The sequence below is a fragment of the Cloeon dipterum genome, chromosome 4 (genome assembly GCF_949628265.1).
Source record: "Cloeon dipterum chromosome 4, ieCloDipt1.1, whole genome shotgun sequence".
In the NCBI taxonomy this organism is placed as follows: domain Eukaryota; kingdom Metazoa; phylum Arthropoda; class Insecta; order Ephemeroptera; family Baetidae; genus Cloeon; species Cloeon dipterum.
Genome location: NC_088789.1, coordinates 8,421,142 through 8,439,930, shown reverse-complemented (window position 1 = coordinate 8,439,930; position 18,789 = coordinate 8,421,142). Strand labels below are relative to the sequence as shown.

Genomic DNA, 18,789 nt, shown 5'->3' with positions numbered 1-18,789 from the left:
TTTAATCAATACCTTCCAGTTTTCCATTTGGAAATTGCAGTAGACTGCTCGTGCTTAAAATTTAAACTGACACACATCTTTAAAAATTAAAAAGATACTACACCAAGTTTTTAACTATAATTTATCTTTAGAGATTTAAAGCTGGATGTAAAATCATGAGTGCATATTTGATTGACTGTCAATTACATGATTTATAGAAGATATTCGTGACTGCATTCTTCGGCAAAAAATAGACTTTTTGTCCTTTTTAATGCAGTCAGTTTTTAGCAGTCGTTTTTTCAATGTCAGAGACACGGAACAGAATGAAAATTTTACTACTGTATGCTTTAACTGTGGAAGCGGCAATTGAGTAACCTCCATCAAACTGTCGAAATTAATTTATTATTTGCATTAATTGTAGAGTGACTTTTGCAAAGCTCGAATTTTCGTTTCAATGTAAATTTTTCCTGAATTGTTTGATTTTTGTTTGAAATTTAACCCCATTAAGATTATGGAAAATCCAGTAAAATTAGTAAAGTCATGCTCAATTGTTTTGGAAAACAGACATTTTCGAATCAAAACTAATCTTTTTTTATTTTAGCGCCTGCATTCTAGAGGTGAGAAAGAGGGATGATTGATCAGATTGATTTTGAACCATTTTTAATTCTATACATGCATACACATGTTTAATTAGCCTGTGGAAAATGCATTTTTCCATTTTTGATGGGGTTCACTCTTTGACTACTTCATTTATCTAGGGAAGATCATTTCCTTATACTTATATACATATGAAATGAACTATTTATGTCTAATTCAGTTCTTATTATTCATGAAAATATCAAAATTCTTTAAGCTACACAAAATTGCAATCTCCATCTGCTGTTGATTAAAAAAGGGTAAGGTGTGGGTGGCGAAAATGAGAATCAGATTCAACGAGCATAAAGCAATAAATAAACTTTATTTTTGTCGTTTCCCTTAAAATCTCCTGCTTTCATTTACAAACAAAACATGAGAGTAGATCATCTTCATCCTTTTGTATGTTCATGTACATATTTATATCAATAGAGCGCTCGTCCCCGGCCCGAATGCACGCGCTTTGCGGATCAGGGTGAGGGGCGAGCATTGGCTGGGTGCGTGGGCCGCCCGAAAGGTGCGGTGGCGGCCGGCCGGCGGAGCAGGTGTGCCGTCGCTGAATCAGAATGGGGCTGCAGGACATGCTGCTTCAGCTCCGCGTCCGCACCCTCCGCCTGGCCGCGAAGCCACCGCGGGCGCACCCCCAACCCCCGGCTACAACAGTGAGTGCGCGTATAACAATTTTGCACGGCCACATACACAACAGTTTATGTTTATACATAATATAGATATATTTTTAATCTCATGGACCCATCACCACGCTGGTTTTCGCGCCAAAAACCGCCGGCGTGGCGCTTTATTGCGACAGTTAATGCGTGTGTAACGTTACAATTTTGGACCAGTCACGAACAGAAACGGATTGATAATCGCAACGCAACTCGAATTTCACGATTATTTTTCTTCTTCTATTTTACTTGTATCGAGTGATAACAATATCGAGAAGTGATTTTTTACACACTGACGATTTCGCTTCGCGTGCCTCTCACCTCTAGTCTCTAATTTCTTGTGTTTTTGGTCAGTTTTCGAGGTCCCCGAAACGCTGGGACCTCCCTTTTTGTGTTTCACAACTCTAAGAGCATTTTTCTTGACATGGATCCACTAACCGCTACGCACGTAGGTAGGTATTTAAGTACAAAATTATCCAGAATGGTGTGTGCGTGACATCGATATTCTTATTTCCTCCTCTAAAGGGATTTCGTATAGGAACAGAATTCGTTTGGCCGCTACGAATCGAACGCAAAAAGAGAAAATGTTTGCGAGGGCCACTCGAGCGCGGAGGCTTGCGAAAAAGCTGGAAATTTTGAGCACTTTGACGAGCCAATAAACATTATTGAGCCAAGAATCCGGCGCTTGCTTACCAAGTACCGAACGTTTTCCAGCGAGATACCCTGAAGCTGAGTGCAAACCTGCGCGACGCCCTCCAGGAGCCCTCTTTGCTGACGTTAGATTCTCGGAATTCCTAATTTTGCCAAAAAGCAAAAGGGGTCTTCATAATAAAATTGAGCGCGCACGTGAAAGGAAAGTGATTGTTCTCTATGTCGTCTGCTGCCTGCAGTGTTTCGCTCTTCACTGCAGAAAATCTCCTTTGTTTGCTCAGCTACTTTACTCGAAAAGATCACAAAGAGGAAATTATGTACATGATGCCGAGTACATGTATACTTGTTTCCTATCTTTGTTTGACAACCATACCTGCCGCGATGTACATAATAAATATACACTGTTCCCTGCACACGTATATGTACTGTATTTGTGTATAAATGACGACGAGAATAAAGGAGTCGGGTCAAGGCGGGAGAGTGGCCCGGCCGGCCGGCGCGCACCACACATACACACACATGCTCATTGTTTTGATAGGACTATTTTAAATAAAGTGGCCGGTCGACCCTTCTTCGCCTTGGCAACACACACACACCCGCGCCGCACCGCCACCGAAAGTCGATTTCGGCCGAGCAGTGACAAGACCACCTGAAATGGGCGCGGCCGCTATGCGACACTGCGGTCGAAATCAGTTTTATTTTTGTTCCACTCGCACTCAAGAATTGATGTGACGCCACGCTCTTAATTTGCAACTTACTAATCACAGAACGGAGCGAGCGTGTCTGTCGCATGAATCTTTGAGGCTCATGCATAACTGAAAATTTTGCGCTAACAACAAAGTTTCCTGTATGAAACTGCGAAGACGGAACTTGTTGCGTCGTTTAGAACATGGAAGTCTAAGTGCAGAGTCTGGCGCAACATCATTATTCAATCACAATGTTTGCTGTTTAGCATGGCATTTTAGGCCGTTAAATTATGTCGATCTCAGTTTGGAACAATAATTGCGTACTATTCCTTGTAAACAAAATGTACGGGAGAGGACTATATAATTTATGTTATTTCCGATTGTGAAACTTTCTAGGCGGAAATTAAAGAAACTTTTGTTCTCAACTTTGTCAAAGGCCAATGCTTTCCAGGTGGTCCCGTCTGCACATGAAGGGCAAAGGGCCGAGGTCGATTGCGCTTGCAGCGGTCGAGAGAAACCGGGGCGGCCAGGGCGGGCGAGCCGACTCGCTGTTGATTACTTTCCCGATGTACGTAGTGGGTTGTGTGTAAGAAAATATTAATTTGCCTTTAAAACATCAAATCTCATCTGGAATCTCGCTCGTCAGCAACTGTGTGAGTGGAGAGTGCATTATTTCTTTTTGTTAATACACTTTGATCTGTGTGGCAGAAGCTCGAATATCACGTTTTCAGCCGCGAGCAGCGGGGGCGGGTGCGGCGACTCTCAAAAATTCATCCGCCCGCGCGCACAACGGGGCTCACCTCCGCTTGTTTTATTCATTTCGCTGCTCTTCGCGTGTTACACCAAGGTACAAAGACTCAGGAAGGGTTGAGCGTCGTTAAGTACTGTTCATGCACAGTTTTTTGAACGCCTTGCGGAACTCGGGATTGAAGATGGTGTAGATGACCGGGTTGACGAACGAGTTCATGTAGCCGAGCCAGGTGGTGACGATGAAGGCGGCCACCCCCGGCTGGCAGGTGGCGCCCAGCTTGGTGCACATGGCGTCCATGATGTTGCACGTGAAGAACGGCACCCAGCACACCAGGAACACCCCTGCCAACACCATAGCGGCCATTTCTTTATATACACGTCTATCGTGGCGCACACGGGGTAAAAATGAGCTTGTAAACTAATTAGGGGCCAGTTTGTGAAGTTCGTGACCTAAATTAGAGAGCGCTCTTGGGACTGGAAGCTGGGAGAGAGCGCACGCCTTAATAATGGCTGGCAGTCGTAAAGTTTTCAACAGCCGTGCGGCCTTCTATTAAGCCGAAGCTCGCTCTCTGCGCGCTCAGAGATCAAATCTTTTACGCCACCCAAATCGGCGCGCACGAGACATAAGTATAAGCGCTCTCTGTTTGGAATATAGAATTGAAAGAAGCGGGACGAACTACGAGGGTTTTGCAAGAAAGTTCAACCAGCGAGAAATGGAATTTGGAATGCTCTGCTTTCTTTGTAAACACAGCGTCAAATGAGTTTGCCGGGCGAAAGTTGAGACGCAATAGCCTGGAAACTCCACAGAACGACTGGGAATTTTCTGCCCCGTGAAGTGCGACAAAATTTAAGTTAAAACGTATAATTAATAGTTGGGTGGTGAAAATCGGGCCTTGGGTCATTTACTGAACTCCCAATGTTCATTATTTGCTGATTAAAAAAGTTTGTTCTTTGTTTATGCACCACACTGTGACTGTTCAACGAAAACTGTGGAAATTGTCTTGGAGAATTCATACAATTCAAAATTTGTCTCATTGCTACGATTATTAATAAAATTATAATTTCCCAGCTCAAGAAGTATCCGATGATTTTAAATCTGTACATCTAAATTTTCGCATTAACAAATTTTGTTACGATCCGAGTGCTGACTGAGAAAAAAAACTTGTATTTCCCACGTTGTTTGAACTTATTCTCTCGTCAGAGTGTAGAGAGCGTGTAACAGTTTCCAGTTTCCGACTGACTCACCGCAAGTCTCTCTTGCAAAACATGCTGCCGTAAGCAAAAACAGGGATCGGGAGCATCGATATTCGGATAATGCGGTGGGTCGACTCACCCAACACGATGGCCAGGGTTTTTGTGGCTTTCCGCTCCTTTTTGGCGGTCGACTTTTCGCGCTTCTTTTTGCTCGCCTTGTTGACCTTGTAGATGGTGAACCTGCTGCCGGTGGACTTGCGGTCCTTTTTGGTGTCGGCGCCGACGGCGGCCGCCGACACGGCCGCCACCGTGCCCACCGTGATCACCGCCAGGCCGGAAGTGGCGCACGACCCTGGCGCCGGCACAGGCGCCGCATAGCTCCGCGACGAATGACCCGCAACCGCCGACCCTGAAGTCTTCAGACTGCTGCCGGTGCCGTTCCGCCGCGAACCCTGAAAATTCAAATTCACACGGCAATTGATTTAGTTTGGTTTCTTTTGTTTTCAATTTATAAATCAATAAATAGGGCTATAAACTGTACCCCTATTTCATGGAAATATAAAAACGAAAATTAGTTCATATTATGGTAAAATTTTCACAATATTGTAAAGCTTTTTCATGAACAAATCGTCGAGTGCTACCTTCCACGAAATATTTTGCCTTTTTATTTTTATTGATATTAATGAATATAGAGGGTTTTTTTAAACTTTTATTTAAATTTGTTCTAATTGTAAGTACAGCCTTTGCTTAGATGTCGATGAAAAATTGTGGCCAGACATATTTCATTACGAAAATTCCATTTTAAAAACTTAACTGCTTTCTAGAGGGAATTATTATTGCTCTCTGAGAACCACCTCTTAACAAAACCTTTTTCTTTAAAACTCTAAACACAAAAATTGAGAGAATATTTTTTTATCAAAGCTGTTTGAGCGTTGAAACAAGTAAAATATTTAGCCAACGTAAAAACAGATTGTTTTTTTTCTTTCGCTCTAGAAGCTAAAGGCTAAAAGGCCAAAGTGTGTTTAAACGCATCATGAGAAGGAGTGATATTATCGCTGTGGCACGAAACCCTGGCATTACCTGCAATCCGCATTGCAGGAGCGTACAGCGACACAGCATCCGCACATTTCAAGGCGCAAAATGGATGTACGTGCACGCAGCCTCGGCTCAATTTTATCCGTGTTTTTGTTTGTCGCGCAACCGCTTCCTTTTGCACCACCGTACTTCACTGCACAGCTTAACAGCTTTCTCGAATGAAAGGGGAAGCCGTTTCCGTCCTCTTTTTTCGCCGTTAAATGTTTAAATTTATTGTGATGCGGAGAATATTATCCACCGCCGCGAAGAAAAATGTGTCTAGCCTCTGCATCATTTTGTACTTCCCCATCCAAAGCTGTTAAAAAAAGAAAAAGGACCGCGAGAGCACAATTTTCATCAGCTTATCTCTGAAGACTTTGCAAGTAAATGGCGTGTTTACTTTTTACGCAAAAGACAAGCAAACTCGCCCTTCGCGTTCCGAGCGTCGTGTTTAACCAAGACTGCGTGCAGGCAAGGCGATGAATTAACTGGCTCCATTAGCGCTTAATTTTTCTCGTACGAGAAAGGAGATTCTCTTTGATAATTTAAAAGGTTGTTAACAGTTTAATACTGCTAATGAGACAGGTAAAAAATCAAAATAGCAAAATTCAACACGTTGTTGGCTGCAGCCTTTTTTCAGATTTTTTTTTCCTTATTCCCACTTTGTAATGTAAATGCACGAGAAACAGTTTTGCTTGCTGATTGGGAGCCTTAAAAATATGTCTTTTAAATGTGCAAAGAAATTTAAAGCTGAAGCACAATGTCTCTGCTGACTGATTCTCGTTTAATCCAGTTTGGATTTTTTTAGATGAACGAACAATTTTCTTTATTCATTGGAAATTATCTGTCAATACCACTGTTATTTAAAGGGCTGGGAATTTAACAACGTTTTTGAACATTTAATAAATATTTACTTTTGGGCTGTTTTAGGCTCTATGTTCAAACATTCTAACGAAGAAATCTTTTCCCCCGTTTTAAGAACCAACTTAAGACAATTTTGACTGTTTTTGAAAAAAACATATTTAATGAAAAGCATGAAATACTGGTCGAATTAGACGGACAGTCCGGACGGTTTTGGCAAATTTACGTGGTTTTGAGTGTGGCTCAGAAGTATCCAAAATGTGCAATTAGTGTTAGTGCCCACCTGGCATGGGCAAAAAATAGTCGGTCGTGTCAGGGTCTCAACGTCAGTAATTTGGCAAACGGTTTTCGGGGCTAAAAAAACTATAATTGAATGTGCACACGTGCGTAGACGAACTGCTGAAACTGCTGAGTTGTGGCCACCTGCATCGGATAGCATTTCATAAGCGAATGAGGGTGAACAAAGTTAGCCATTCCGGCCAGGCCAACGGAATTGGTGTGTAAGCGGTCTTTAAGTGCCCCGTGGGCAGAAGATGTGGCCGAGCATATTAAGGAAAGCGGTCGTCGTGGTGAAAGCTGAAATAGTCATGGATTCGATTGCCACGCTGCTGAGCTCTAATTAGGCCGTGCGTCCTGAAATATTCAACAAGTCTGCGCGGTAAATAATTGAGGCGGGCTTTGTATTAAATTTGAAAGGCACGACAAGCCCCAGCCAGCTAAACCGGGGCTCTCGTCAATTATTTAGCACCGCCGGCAGACGCAATTGTTATTTAATTTTCTTCTGCCTGCACAACTGAGGGCACGAGTGTCTGGAGAGTGCAATTGTGTATACCTTTGCGCGCGGACTGCCCGCAGGACTGCCCGCCGGCTGCACGCACGCCGGCTCCTCGATGTGCGACGCCGCGTACCCTGAGTCGTTGTTGCCGTTGGCGTCCGAACGCAACTTCGCTGGCAGCGGGTTCCTGTGGGCAACACGACAATCCGCCCATGTCACTGCACTATATAAAACACAAACACACATTTGCTGACGCAATTAAAATGGATGCGACACGGAGGCATAATGGAATAAACACGACACTAGCATTTTCATTTTAATTATTTGTGAACTGCGGAACAAGGGCAGCTAGTGATTTGATTGTTCATTGGAGTTGCCGTTGAATGCATTAAATCGTTTCCTGCAAAAAGCATATCAACTGCAATATAAATTAGGAATAATAGGAAAATCTGTTCAAATTAAACTTATAATAAATTTACAAAAAGCTACATCCACTAGCCCAAGTAAAAAAATATATTATTTTTTTAATTATATCGTAAAAGGAACAGGAAATTTATTAACTAAGTGAAAATCAATATTCGATAGCAGCATAGAGCACGGTTGCAATTAATTACAAATATATGCATCTCTATCATTCCTGGTAATCCTGGTTTAACTAGCAATTCATCCATCTAATTAAACAATATAATGTCAAAGATCGCCAAAATTATATATATATATATATATATATATATATATATATATATATATATATATATATATATATATATTAACAGTTAACATAGAGTCCAGACCATGCTGTTTTTAAAATGATGCATGTTGAATTAATAAACCTTAAAATTAAAAAAAAATGCAAAAAAATTATAATAAATTAAAATGTTTTAAAATGGAAAACTTGATTTTAATTTATTTTAATATGTTAATGGCACAACCGAAAGTTTGTTTTAATTCCCGTTTATCTCAAGATCATTATCTTCATTTACTATTTTTGACACGCATGCGTAATCTTTTTATTTATTTTATGCATTAAACTTTGCCAAATTGGACAAGAGAGAGTAGAAAGATAACAACATCAAACTTTACCCGCATTAGCTATAAAAAGACAGAAAACAAGACGCCCGAATGTACTGCATCAAAATTCTGGCAACGGACAAAAAATGAAATGGTGTACAGCAAAAAATCAGCAAAACTCCGTGGCGACTTTTTATCACTACTCAGCTCGTCTTTTGACGGAGTTAACCTGTGCGCCCGGGGAGGCGAGCGAACGTGTCGCCGACCAAAAAATAAAAACGCCAGTGACTAGCCTGTTTTCGAAGGGCTTAACAAAAACGTGACGATATCCAGCATAGGGTGGATGCATGGCGGTGGACATTGGCGTGTGCGTGAGTGTGCTGGTTGCATACCAAATACACACAACACCCTGTTCAACACGCGTTGCGAGGGACGAGGGACGAGAGAGCAAAAGCAGCTTGCGATTCTGGGTATCAGAATCCATTTACATAGTAAAGGCAGTGGGAAAGCTTTTAGGACCGCGCGTATGTGTCTGGGGCTGGGGCGAACAAGTTTTGTCAAGTGACGGAGGAAACACGGATTTGCCACGTGCGCCTGATACTCTGCATATAATAGGAAAAATACCTGGCTGCCTCCTCCTCGACCACCGTCGCCAGGATGAACTCGATGGATTTGTCGTTGGCGATGACGTGGCAGTCGTCAATCGACTGCTCGTTCTCTGGCTCGTCGTCTTTGTCGTAGTCGTCCTCGTCCTGCCAGTTGGACAAAGCGCACGGCTTTAGCGTTTCGAACACACACAGCCTTTTTTCGGCTGCACACATCACGACGGACACTGAGGTGCATTGAGCAGGCTGGAGGAATGCACGAAAGCGGGCCAACTTGATTTATTCTGCGCATTTTCCGGGCTTAGGCCAAGATGAATGGCGGGTTTACCACAGACTTATTTGAGGGAAACAGTTAGCGCAGAGAACGGGCTTTCTCGCAGAAATTGAGTCGGCTACTGAATTTATGTGCCGAATGTGGAAATGTGGTTAAAGTGGTCTGTCTCTCTCCCTCTCAATTAATTTATTAAACAAGCAAGGCCAAACTTTATATCAGAAAATCTCTCTTGCCAAATTTAAATTTTAGCCATAACATAAATTTGAAATGGCTTTTTATCTATATGGCTTTATTGGCCAGGATAAGCAGATAAAATTGAAATGATGGAAGAGCAAATTACTTCACGCGTTATATTGCATTGTACAGCAAGCTGTTCCAGTTTCCGGCCCCCAGGCCTCATCAACGGTACTCAACCAGCAAAAATTCCACGCCGCAGCATTAACTGCAGACGAGGATTTTGAATAACCAGCCATCGGAAACGATTGCATCCACTGCTGAGCGCAATTCAAATAGAGAACAAGTAGTGACAAAATGTTGTAAAACCTCACCATTCATCCACCCAACAACACAACTCTCTCTAATCGAATTCACTAGTCCAATTCAGAGATTTAAAGTGCAAAGCTTACCTTTTCTATTCATTTTTTACCTGCGCAGCCATTGTTTTTCAAGCATATGGAATAGTTATTTTCAAATTAACTTAAACCACATTATTTTAATGTTCATTAATAGGAAAAGGGTGAAATATTGTTCGATTTTAATTCACTTCTTGTTCTTCTTTTAATCTGGAAAGATGGCAAAAGTGATATTTTTGTAACAGTGAGTTTTGTGTTAGACAGTTGCATCGTCTGGAGAGTGAGTGGTAACGTTCTTGAAATTCGTCACTTGTCTTCTTATTTCATTAAACTCAGAAACTTAGTGCAGTTAATCGCTTCCAACGGCTGGTAGTTCAAAACTCAGACTTTATTTTGTAGCAGCTTAAGTACTGCTGATATGCTGATTGGGCCTTACAATTAGGGGCAGCCGAAACAACAGTTGTCCAGTCCAAAGAACGTGCGAGACATTTTAACTGCTCTAATTTTTTTATTATCCAATCCATTCTGAATCAACAATTATTTGGAGCATAGCCCCTTTAAATTAGAATTGAGTATTGTAAGGTCGAAAATAATTCTTTCGCAGCGAGAGAGAGAGAGAGAGAGAGAGAGAGAGAGAACATCCAAAATTTGGCTCGTTCTTTCTGACCGAATTTCAATGTAAATTTTGCGCAGTATCAACAAAGCAAAAATTTGAATGTTCCTGATACAGCACTTGTTTGAATATTTATGGCTGGAATTAAGCAGCTAATGGTGTTTTCATGCAAAAACCCGCTCCGCATTTTCCGCAAGCACAAACATTGAGTAGAGCTGATAAGAAAGCGGCGTCTGACCCGACGCCTGCTGCTGTGCAAGAGCCAATAATGATCTAGATTTTTAACCTTGATTAGAGGAGTCGCAGAGAGTGGTCTCGCAGAAAAAGTTGGCTACACTCCATTAAGCCGGCCTCGTGCAACGCCATTTCCATTCTAATTTGCCCTATAAATCGACGAATCATTTCCACTCGGGGGGAAAAGTGTCATTCCTCAAGCCTGCCACACAGTTTTCGACCCTCTTTTTCCGGAGCAGAGAGAGAGAGAGAAAGAGCGTGTGACGCCATTAAGTGGATTGCAGAAAAAAGGTCATGCATGGCGCGGCAGGTGCGGCCGACAGTGTGAGTGTATGTGTGCAAGTTAATCTATCTCGCGGGGCGATTAGGCGGAAAGTGCAAAAGGGGTGGGAGGGTGGGGGGATGGTGCCGTCTGGGCAGCAGCTAGACACAAACACGACGAGACAGACGAAAGCATCAGCACGTGGGAGGGCACCTGAGATCCGCTGCCGGTGTTGGTCGGCTTGTCCTCGTCGAGGGTCAGTGAGGTGGTCGAGGGCAAGGGCAACGCGCCGGCACTTACCCCGGCGCCCACCAGCGCCGTCTCCGCCAGCCGCCGCGTCTGCGCCAGGTTCTCGATCACGGCGCCAGGCATGCTGTCCGCCAGGTTCGACTTGCGCGCCGCCCGCTGTTTTTGCGCCCGCGAACGCAACGCCTGCAACAAACACGCAACACGAATGTTTTAGTTTCAAAATTGCACTACTTAGTGTACCCCCAAAAATTATGTTTATAATCAACCAATTTTGGCGATTTTACCCATTCATAACAGTAAAATCTAATTTATCTAATAAAATTACCTAAATCTAATCTATATAATCTGTGTACAGACGTTGAATTGGAGAAACAGCTTTTCGCTGGGTTAAATATTTTTTACAGTTTAGGTCCTTTCCTTACTAAATAATCTTTTTTATGTAAGAAAATTATTTAATATTTTGTAGCACTTTGATCCTTTTAGAGCTAGAGCTATGATCAATCAATTGCCGCTTGGCACGTTATGGAAAGTCACGACTCGCAATAATATTTCAAATTAAGATTTTTCGTTGTAATACAATTTTAAAGTATAAAGCTTTATAATTTTTTGTTAAAAAGTCTTTCTATGCAAGTCTATCGTGATAAACCTTATCCTACTGTATCAAAAAATCATCGGCTATTTTTTTACACCCACCAAAGTAAACCTGTCGAATTTTTTCTTCCAATAAAATCAAGCAACATTTTTCAAGCGTAAAAATCTACAAATTGTGAAATTTTTCCTAAAATTTATCACCATCCAGGTAAAGTAAGGATTTTTTAATTTCAGTCAAGTTGAGATATACAAGTATACAAAAATGGCTTCTTTAATAAAAGCAGTTTTGCTCTCATTTATGCGAAGCTTTTGAATGAATTTATTATTAAACGCATATATGCGTGCGACACTAATCCTATACAATCAATTCTTACAAGTCTTTGCTGCTGTTCTTAAACTAATTCTTTTTACTACACATTTCAAAATATGATTTTTTTCACACTGTTCTCCACAAAATCTACATTTACAAATCTCCTGAGGTTCATAATGGTACATCTGAGTTGCACAGAACAAATAGTGATATCCATGGCATGCAAATCGAGTAAATACATGTCTATCTTCAAAATTCGGCACCCTCCAATTCCCATTCATCATTGTTTGAGTTTCATAAAATGCATCACAAATCAAGCGTCTATTTATAATCTTTATGTTAACAAACTTCTTATAATTATCAGTCATGCGAAGCTTTTTAGTCGATATTATGATGTCTCTATTATGTGAACCGCTGCTTTTTATGGAAGCTGTTACATTAAAAAAGGGACCAGGAACTTTATTTTCGACGTTGCTTATTATTCATCACACGTCCTGCGAGGTCCAATTAAAATATTTGCATAATAAATAGAGGGCTCGGCTGAACAAACAAAAAGCGAACAAAAAAATCAGAGCTAATGGGCGCGCATTTGGAAAAATATATCACGCGCAATTTGCATTTCAAACCAACCCCTTGGTACTTGATTTTTTATGGAAATGCAAAAATAATTCTTGCATTCAGAAAAGCAAAAAAATTCAGAATATTCAAATAAGCCGGCAGGCAAAAATAACGAGGGAGACGTTTAAAATCGCATTCGATAAAATTTCTGAAACCTTTTCCTCCACGAATTTCCAGCAAAAAGGCTCTCGTCAAGTGTTCTTGTTGTCTTTCTCTTGCTGTTTGCCGAGCGCGCGCTTGTGCAAATGCTAATCCCCCGTTCGGGTTTGAGGTAGCGTATTTTTTGGGAAACTGGCCGGTGCGCTTTTGCGAAGGGCTCGAGGTGGGCGGCAAAGATTTTCAGCAGGAAAAGGGACGGTCAGAAGCATACGGCGTTTTGTGGGTTCTCTCATCTTTTATTTAGTGCCGGCGGGGGGCTACAAGGGGTTCATTTCGCCGCCGCCGACCAACTGGCCGTGTGCGCGCGGATAAACTTTTGTTTTGCGAGAGGATGCAACTTTTTAAATGTCAGAGGCCGACCGCGGTGGCACCGAGTTGCGCCTCGGTACATAATGCAAATTGGCAAGCTGACTCTCCAAACCGCAGGGGATGTGGATCATGCATGGTTAGCATTGTTTGTAAATTGACTTATATACCAACACCCTCCAAATGGGACTGCTGCGGATCAACAGGAGCAGAAAGTCCCCGCAATTTGACCCACTTCATGCGAGGCTAAGTAATTAGAAACTGAGGCTGTAATTAATTCAGGTTATGAATTTCACACGCGTTGTGCGCTATAAATTTAATCTTGTGGCTCTAAATGCAGAGCAAAATTTATCAATTCAATATTAGAGGTGTGTCGTGTCGTGCGAGTCTTGATTTTTATTAATGCAATACATACGTTTTATTATTCATATATATAAAAAACGTAAACAAATATTTTGCTTACATTCATGAGTGCGACCTTTAATGAGAATAATTAAAAATTGTATTTTAAGACAGACAGGGAAGTGATAATTTTTCCAACAATCGCAAATCAAAACTCAGCTTTTTCACGGATTTCCTCAAAATGATGTGTTTCTCTGCGGGTTTTTTTTTAATTTAGACAAAAATCTGTGACGTTGGTTCGCAGCTTGCTTTTTTGCTATAGGGTCGAAGTTTCCTTTAAATAGCGTATAATAATTTTTGCAATAATCCACACATTTTTCAGTTGAAATTAATTTAGCTGAAAAGTTATGACAACCTCTCGTGTTTCATTGGCATCTATCAGCAATTTTGAGAAGTTATAAGACTCATGCAACGCGTTTTGATCTGATGCACAAGCTGCTGGCTAACAGAATGGTGTTTCAGATTGGTGCGTTGAAGATGCATGTTCCCCTCCTCATTAATGATTAAGTCCTTATCAAAGGCTGCTGAGGGTTTAATACCCCGTCACAGATTGTCCTAATCAGAGTGAATAATTAAGTTCTTCCCGTTTATATCCGCGCTTGCATCTTATTTCCAAATTATTTTTGCTACAAATAGCTATTAGTAATAAATTTCCAATTGAACCTTGTTCAAGAAAAATATTTTCCAGACGATTAAAATTCACTTGGCATTGATTCGATCTAACTTTGGAGGGGATTCTTAAATTTATTATTCTCAGGCAATGCAAATTCTGTACTATCGAGAATAATACAGCACTTGGAAAGTTTTCCCCGGTACTTGAGCACTATAATATGTATGCAGTCAACCATTTCATTCTATGTGCGGCTAGCAAACCAATCAATTACTCGGCAAAGACGCTTTTAAGTTCACAAATGTGATCAATTTGACGTAATGAAAGTACGTCGAATTTAGGATTATTTACTTTGTCGTTGAGCAATCTGGAGACAGTTAATTTTGATGGAAAACATTCGAGTTTACCTCTTAGGTTAATAGCTTGCTCAATTTCCTGATAGTTTTACGCCAGGTAGTGTTGGTTTAACTGCTTGTGTACTTTGCCACAGGTGATTTCATCTTTTAGCGTGTCCTATAAAGCAAGATAGTAATCGCTCACCTGGGCGTTCTCATCTCTATCGAGCCCATAAAATTGCAGAGCGTGGAGTAAATGGAAATATCACGCGTGATAATAACACTCAAAATGAGTTACATAAAACGCGTGCTCCGAATTTGACGGCGTGTGCAGTGCGGGCCCGAGTCAAATTTTGATACCTGAGAGTGCTTTGCGGACGTGTTGCCCATGTTAAAAGCAATTTAAAATTTAATTTTCCGCTCAAACTGTCATGTGGAGCGAGCGGGCCGCGTACATACGAAAGTCTAAATTTAGTGGCACCCTCCAGGCGTAAAATTGGGTTTTAGTTTCACTCGCGGCGGCACATACACACGCCCGCCGATGCTTTTGAAGTGCCAACTTATGCTGCAAATGATCTAAAAGTCGCGCTCTTTGCAGGGCCATTGTGAATTCCTGCTCGCCCAGCTCCGGAATCACGTGCTCGTCGTTTTAACTGGCGTTTTGATGGCGCCAGAATTAGACTGATGAGCAGGAAACAAATTAACTATTAGTGGGATCACTCTCACGGCTGGAAATGTGGTTGTTAGTCGGCAGGATGAATTTGTGTAGAAGGGTTACGCTCGCAAAACAAACTGGTTGGAATGAGTTCCGTTGATTAAGCGGAAATCAAATTTCGTGCGTCTGCTGCTGTGAGTGAGAGAGCGTTTCGAATTTAGGCAACCCGCAGAGCGTCGGTTCCACTGGGAACGCTTCGTTTGACGCTGCTGACGGTGTTCGCATTTATCAGATAAAAGTGTATTCACACAGGCTGAAACTCTGCTCTCGCACCGCCTTTTACTTTTGCCAATATTATACAAATCAATGAAACGCATTTTGGTGAGCAGAACAATAAGAAATGCGGACGGCGAACACAGACTGATTCCTCCTCGCGCAAGCACTGACCTCGGTTTGCACTCGTTTTCATTCCGAGTCACGCAGCAATGGAACTCCCTCCCGTCCATAATTAAATTGTGTCCGAGTTCCGAGTTTCCCAAATATTTTAAAATGTACTTGATATTAAATGTTATTTAGCATAGGCTGTAGTGTGGCGAGTGGTTGGGGTAACTTTTACTATTATTCCGATCATGGGTTTCAGCGGGTTGCTCGCTAATACTACAAAATAAATACCTAAATGTCTCCAATTGCGTGATTTTTGTGATATCGTGTTTTAAATGTATTTACTTGTTATAGAAAAATCAACGGAATCGAATTGAAATCAATTAGCAGTATGCTAAAAAGTAATTTCGCAACTTTAATTTAAGCAAATATCTTCCGACATTTGACGCATATGTTGCACGGTTTTCATTAAGTCCGAACTTCGGCCGCCCAATATATAGCTACCGGAGATGATAGCGCCTAATTTAGACTGCATACTTGGCAAACATTCCTCCCTATGTTGTGTTATGTATACATATATAGACAGCCTCCTCCAAACATTCCACGTTTCGCAATTGGTGTCAAACTTTTTGACAGCCAACACATAAAATGAGAGGCTTTATTAAATTGCAACGTTGGGTATTAAGACTCTTTTCTGCATGTCACTAATTGAATCTTTTGGGCCATATTTATCACAACTTTATTGATTTGTTGTTTATTGTTCATGACTCATAACATTTAAGAACACAAAACCTTCTAAAATACTCGAAACCCGTAATTTCCTTCCGAGAATACTATATAATTAAAAAGCTAAACCTTCTCAAAGATTTTTTGGGACATTCTCAAATCATGCTTTTGAAATATCTTAATCCTAGAGAAAAAGAAGTTGGTTATTTGCTTAGTGTATAATCTATTTTATTAGCTTTAACAATTTAACCACGAAGAAATTCACCTGGGATGGTGAGAATGTAGCGGTCCTCGTACATTCTGGCATAAATCAAGTTTGTATCAATCTCGCCCCGATAGATATTGCTTTTACTGTATGATAAGCGCTTCTCAACCTTCCACCTTTCACTGACCGATCCATCTACGCACGCAATGGTCATGTTACCTACTCGCTTTCCGGCCGGGAGATTAAGTCTCGCGTATTCTAGAAGCTACTCTGCTAAGATGTAATGTAACAACGATAGACCCGACCATACATATACGGAGTAAGCTGCTCTTATGTGATAATTTATGATTGATATAATATTTGAATCGCTATTATATTGCGTATATATATTCGATTGTTTATACCACTTGTTCTTTTGTAATAAATTTATGTTACATTGTATTTGTAATATTACTGTATAATTGCTAAGCTCATCAATAAACGACAATCAAAAGAAATTAAGACATATTATCATCTATTTGGCTAAACATCCCCACAGGAGAAACCGTCTAAATTAGCCTCACAGCCATACCCCCGTCTCAAAATATTCGTCTTTTTGCCGTAGAGAAAAAACATCTTAATAAGTTACCAAAATAGCCTATTAGAATAATTCATTTCATCGCATAAATCTCATTATTGCTTAAAAATGAATTTAGAAAGTAATTTTATTGGAATTTTTTGACATAAATTGGATAACAGATGAAACGAATAAAACAGCGATATTTTCGGCATCGTAAGCAATGCTGATTTCATTTGTTGAGTTTTGATATTTATGGACGCTCTTAGAATTCATGCAAAAAAGTTTCCCCATTGGTCTGTATATTTGATTGAGTTTTCAATCAAAAACCAGCTTCAGCCGGCGATTTCGTGCAAGTTTTGCCGATTGTCAATCTGCGCGAAAACTTGGGGGAGCCAAATCTACTCAGCAGAAAAGTAAAAGCTGGCATTTAGTAGCCGCAAATGTGTGAATATTCGCTTTTAATCCAAAGTTATTCATCGATTTCGGCTTTAATCCTGCCCGGGGCTGCCTGCTTTGGTACAGATCAAATATCCGTGCACCAACTGCGAACTGGCGGCCGAGGTCGAAAGGCAGCCCGCCGCCGGCTCAAATCAAACGGCTCACGCCCGCCTTTTATAATTATTTCATTCAATTTCTGCGTTTGCAAACGAATGAACAAACAAACAAACAAATACGCCCGACACTTGCACGTTACATCATTTGCATAATGCCGGCAAAAACTAGTTTAGCACACGGCCGACGTGCGGTAATTAACCACCAGCAGGCAGGCGTGTGCTAGCAGTGCGGTGATCGGCCACTTCAAAGCCCGTCCGCCGCCCCTGCAGCCCCTCACCCCCTCCGCACAGCCCCGGACGACGCGCATGCAAAATCGCAGCTGGCCCGTCCGGCCAATTTGTACCTCGCGAACAAAAAAGTGGCTGGCCGGCCTCTCCAGGCTAATAAGGCGAGGCTAGCTGCCGCCCGATGCGGCTAACCGAGCTGCAGGGGTTGCTGCTCTGCGTACACTACACACTCGCACCCCTGTAACGGCGAAAAAAACCGCAGCCTCTCTCGTCCACCTTGTAAAGTTGGCCAAGACTGCCAGCGGAGGCTCGAGCACCGCAACTTTTGGTCAAGAATCGGCACAAAAAGCGGATGCTGCTTTTTGCTCTCGCACGCCCGCGTGCACTGTCGAACTTTTCCGCGAGTTGCATATTTTATAGACAGGCACTGTATCGGCTCCCTTCCACAGTCAATACAATATGCGTTTCCCAACTTCTTTTCAGAAGGAGAAAATCCTTTTCACCGCGATATTTTATTCACTGGATATAAGACAGCTGTTTCAGGGCTGTTGGCCTACATTCAGTTGTTGTATTTTAACTTTATATTTTCCGTTCTCAGGGTTTGAATTTTTGCCAAAAATTTCAAGTATTTTAGTGTGATTGAATTACATCCTAACCAATCGACATTTATTTTTCACAACATATCTTTGGAAATCCACTCTCTCATCTCTGTTTCATTGTTTTCGTTGGACTTATGTGTACTCTTTATCATTCAATATAGTGTTCGAGGCGAGTTTACTGTTCATTTGATAGTCACTATGCACTCAACTTGACGTTAAAATGTTTGTAATAAGTTCATTGTCGTTTCTTGCAGTTAACGTTATATCGAGGGGAAGACATAATAAACTACGTTGTTTTTACTTACGGTTGAAATTAATGCAGTTATACCTCTCTACTTATTTTCCTTATTGCTTTTACAGAATTTTCTTGCTTCCTTTCACAACACAGAAAATAAACATTTTCCTTTTCACCAAGGCATTACGCATGGAATTCAACACTAATGTGATGAACTCCTCAGCACAG

The 18,789-nt window shown here is 41.3% G+C and overlaps 1 protein-coding gene across 2 annotated transcripts in view; it reads right to left on the bottom strand.

Moving 5' to 3' along the window:
- Window positions 1–907: 907 nt before the first annotated feature.
- The window catches only part of Dop2R (dopamine D2-like receptor), a 55,815-nt gene continuing 37,933 nt past the window's right edge, over window positions 908–18,789 (bottom strand). The window contains exons 5-9 of one of the 2 annotated variants that reach the window (XM_065488929.1): window positions 11,140–11,271; window positions 8,904–9,031; window positions 7,326–7,455; window positions 4,698–5,010; window positions 908–3,706 (exon numbers count right to left, since the gene is read on the bottom strand). In XM_065488929.1, the coding sequence (XP_065345001.1) occupies window positions 3,492–3,706; window positions 4,698–5,010; window positions 7,326–7,455; window positions 8,904–9,031; window positions 11,140–11,271 (918 nt within the window). In that variant the 3' untranslated portion in view covers window positions 908–3,491. Of the gene's footprint in view, window positions 3,707–4,697; window positions 5,011–7,325; window positions 7,456–8,903; window positions 9,032–11,052; window positions 11,272–18,789 lie in introns of both variants that reach the window. The other variant, XM_065488930.1, reaches the window with a different exon arrangement.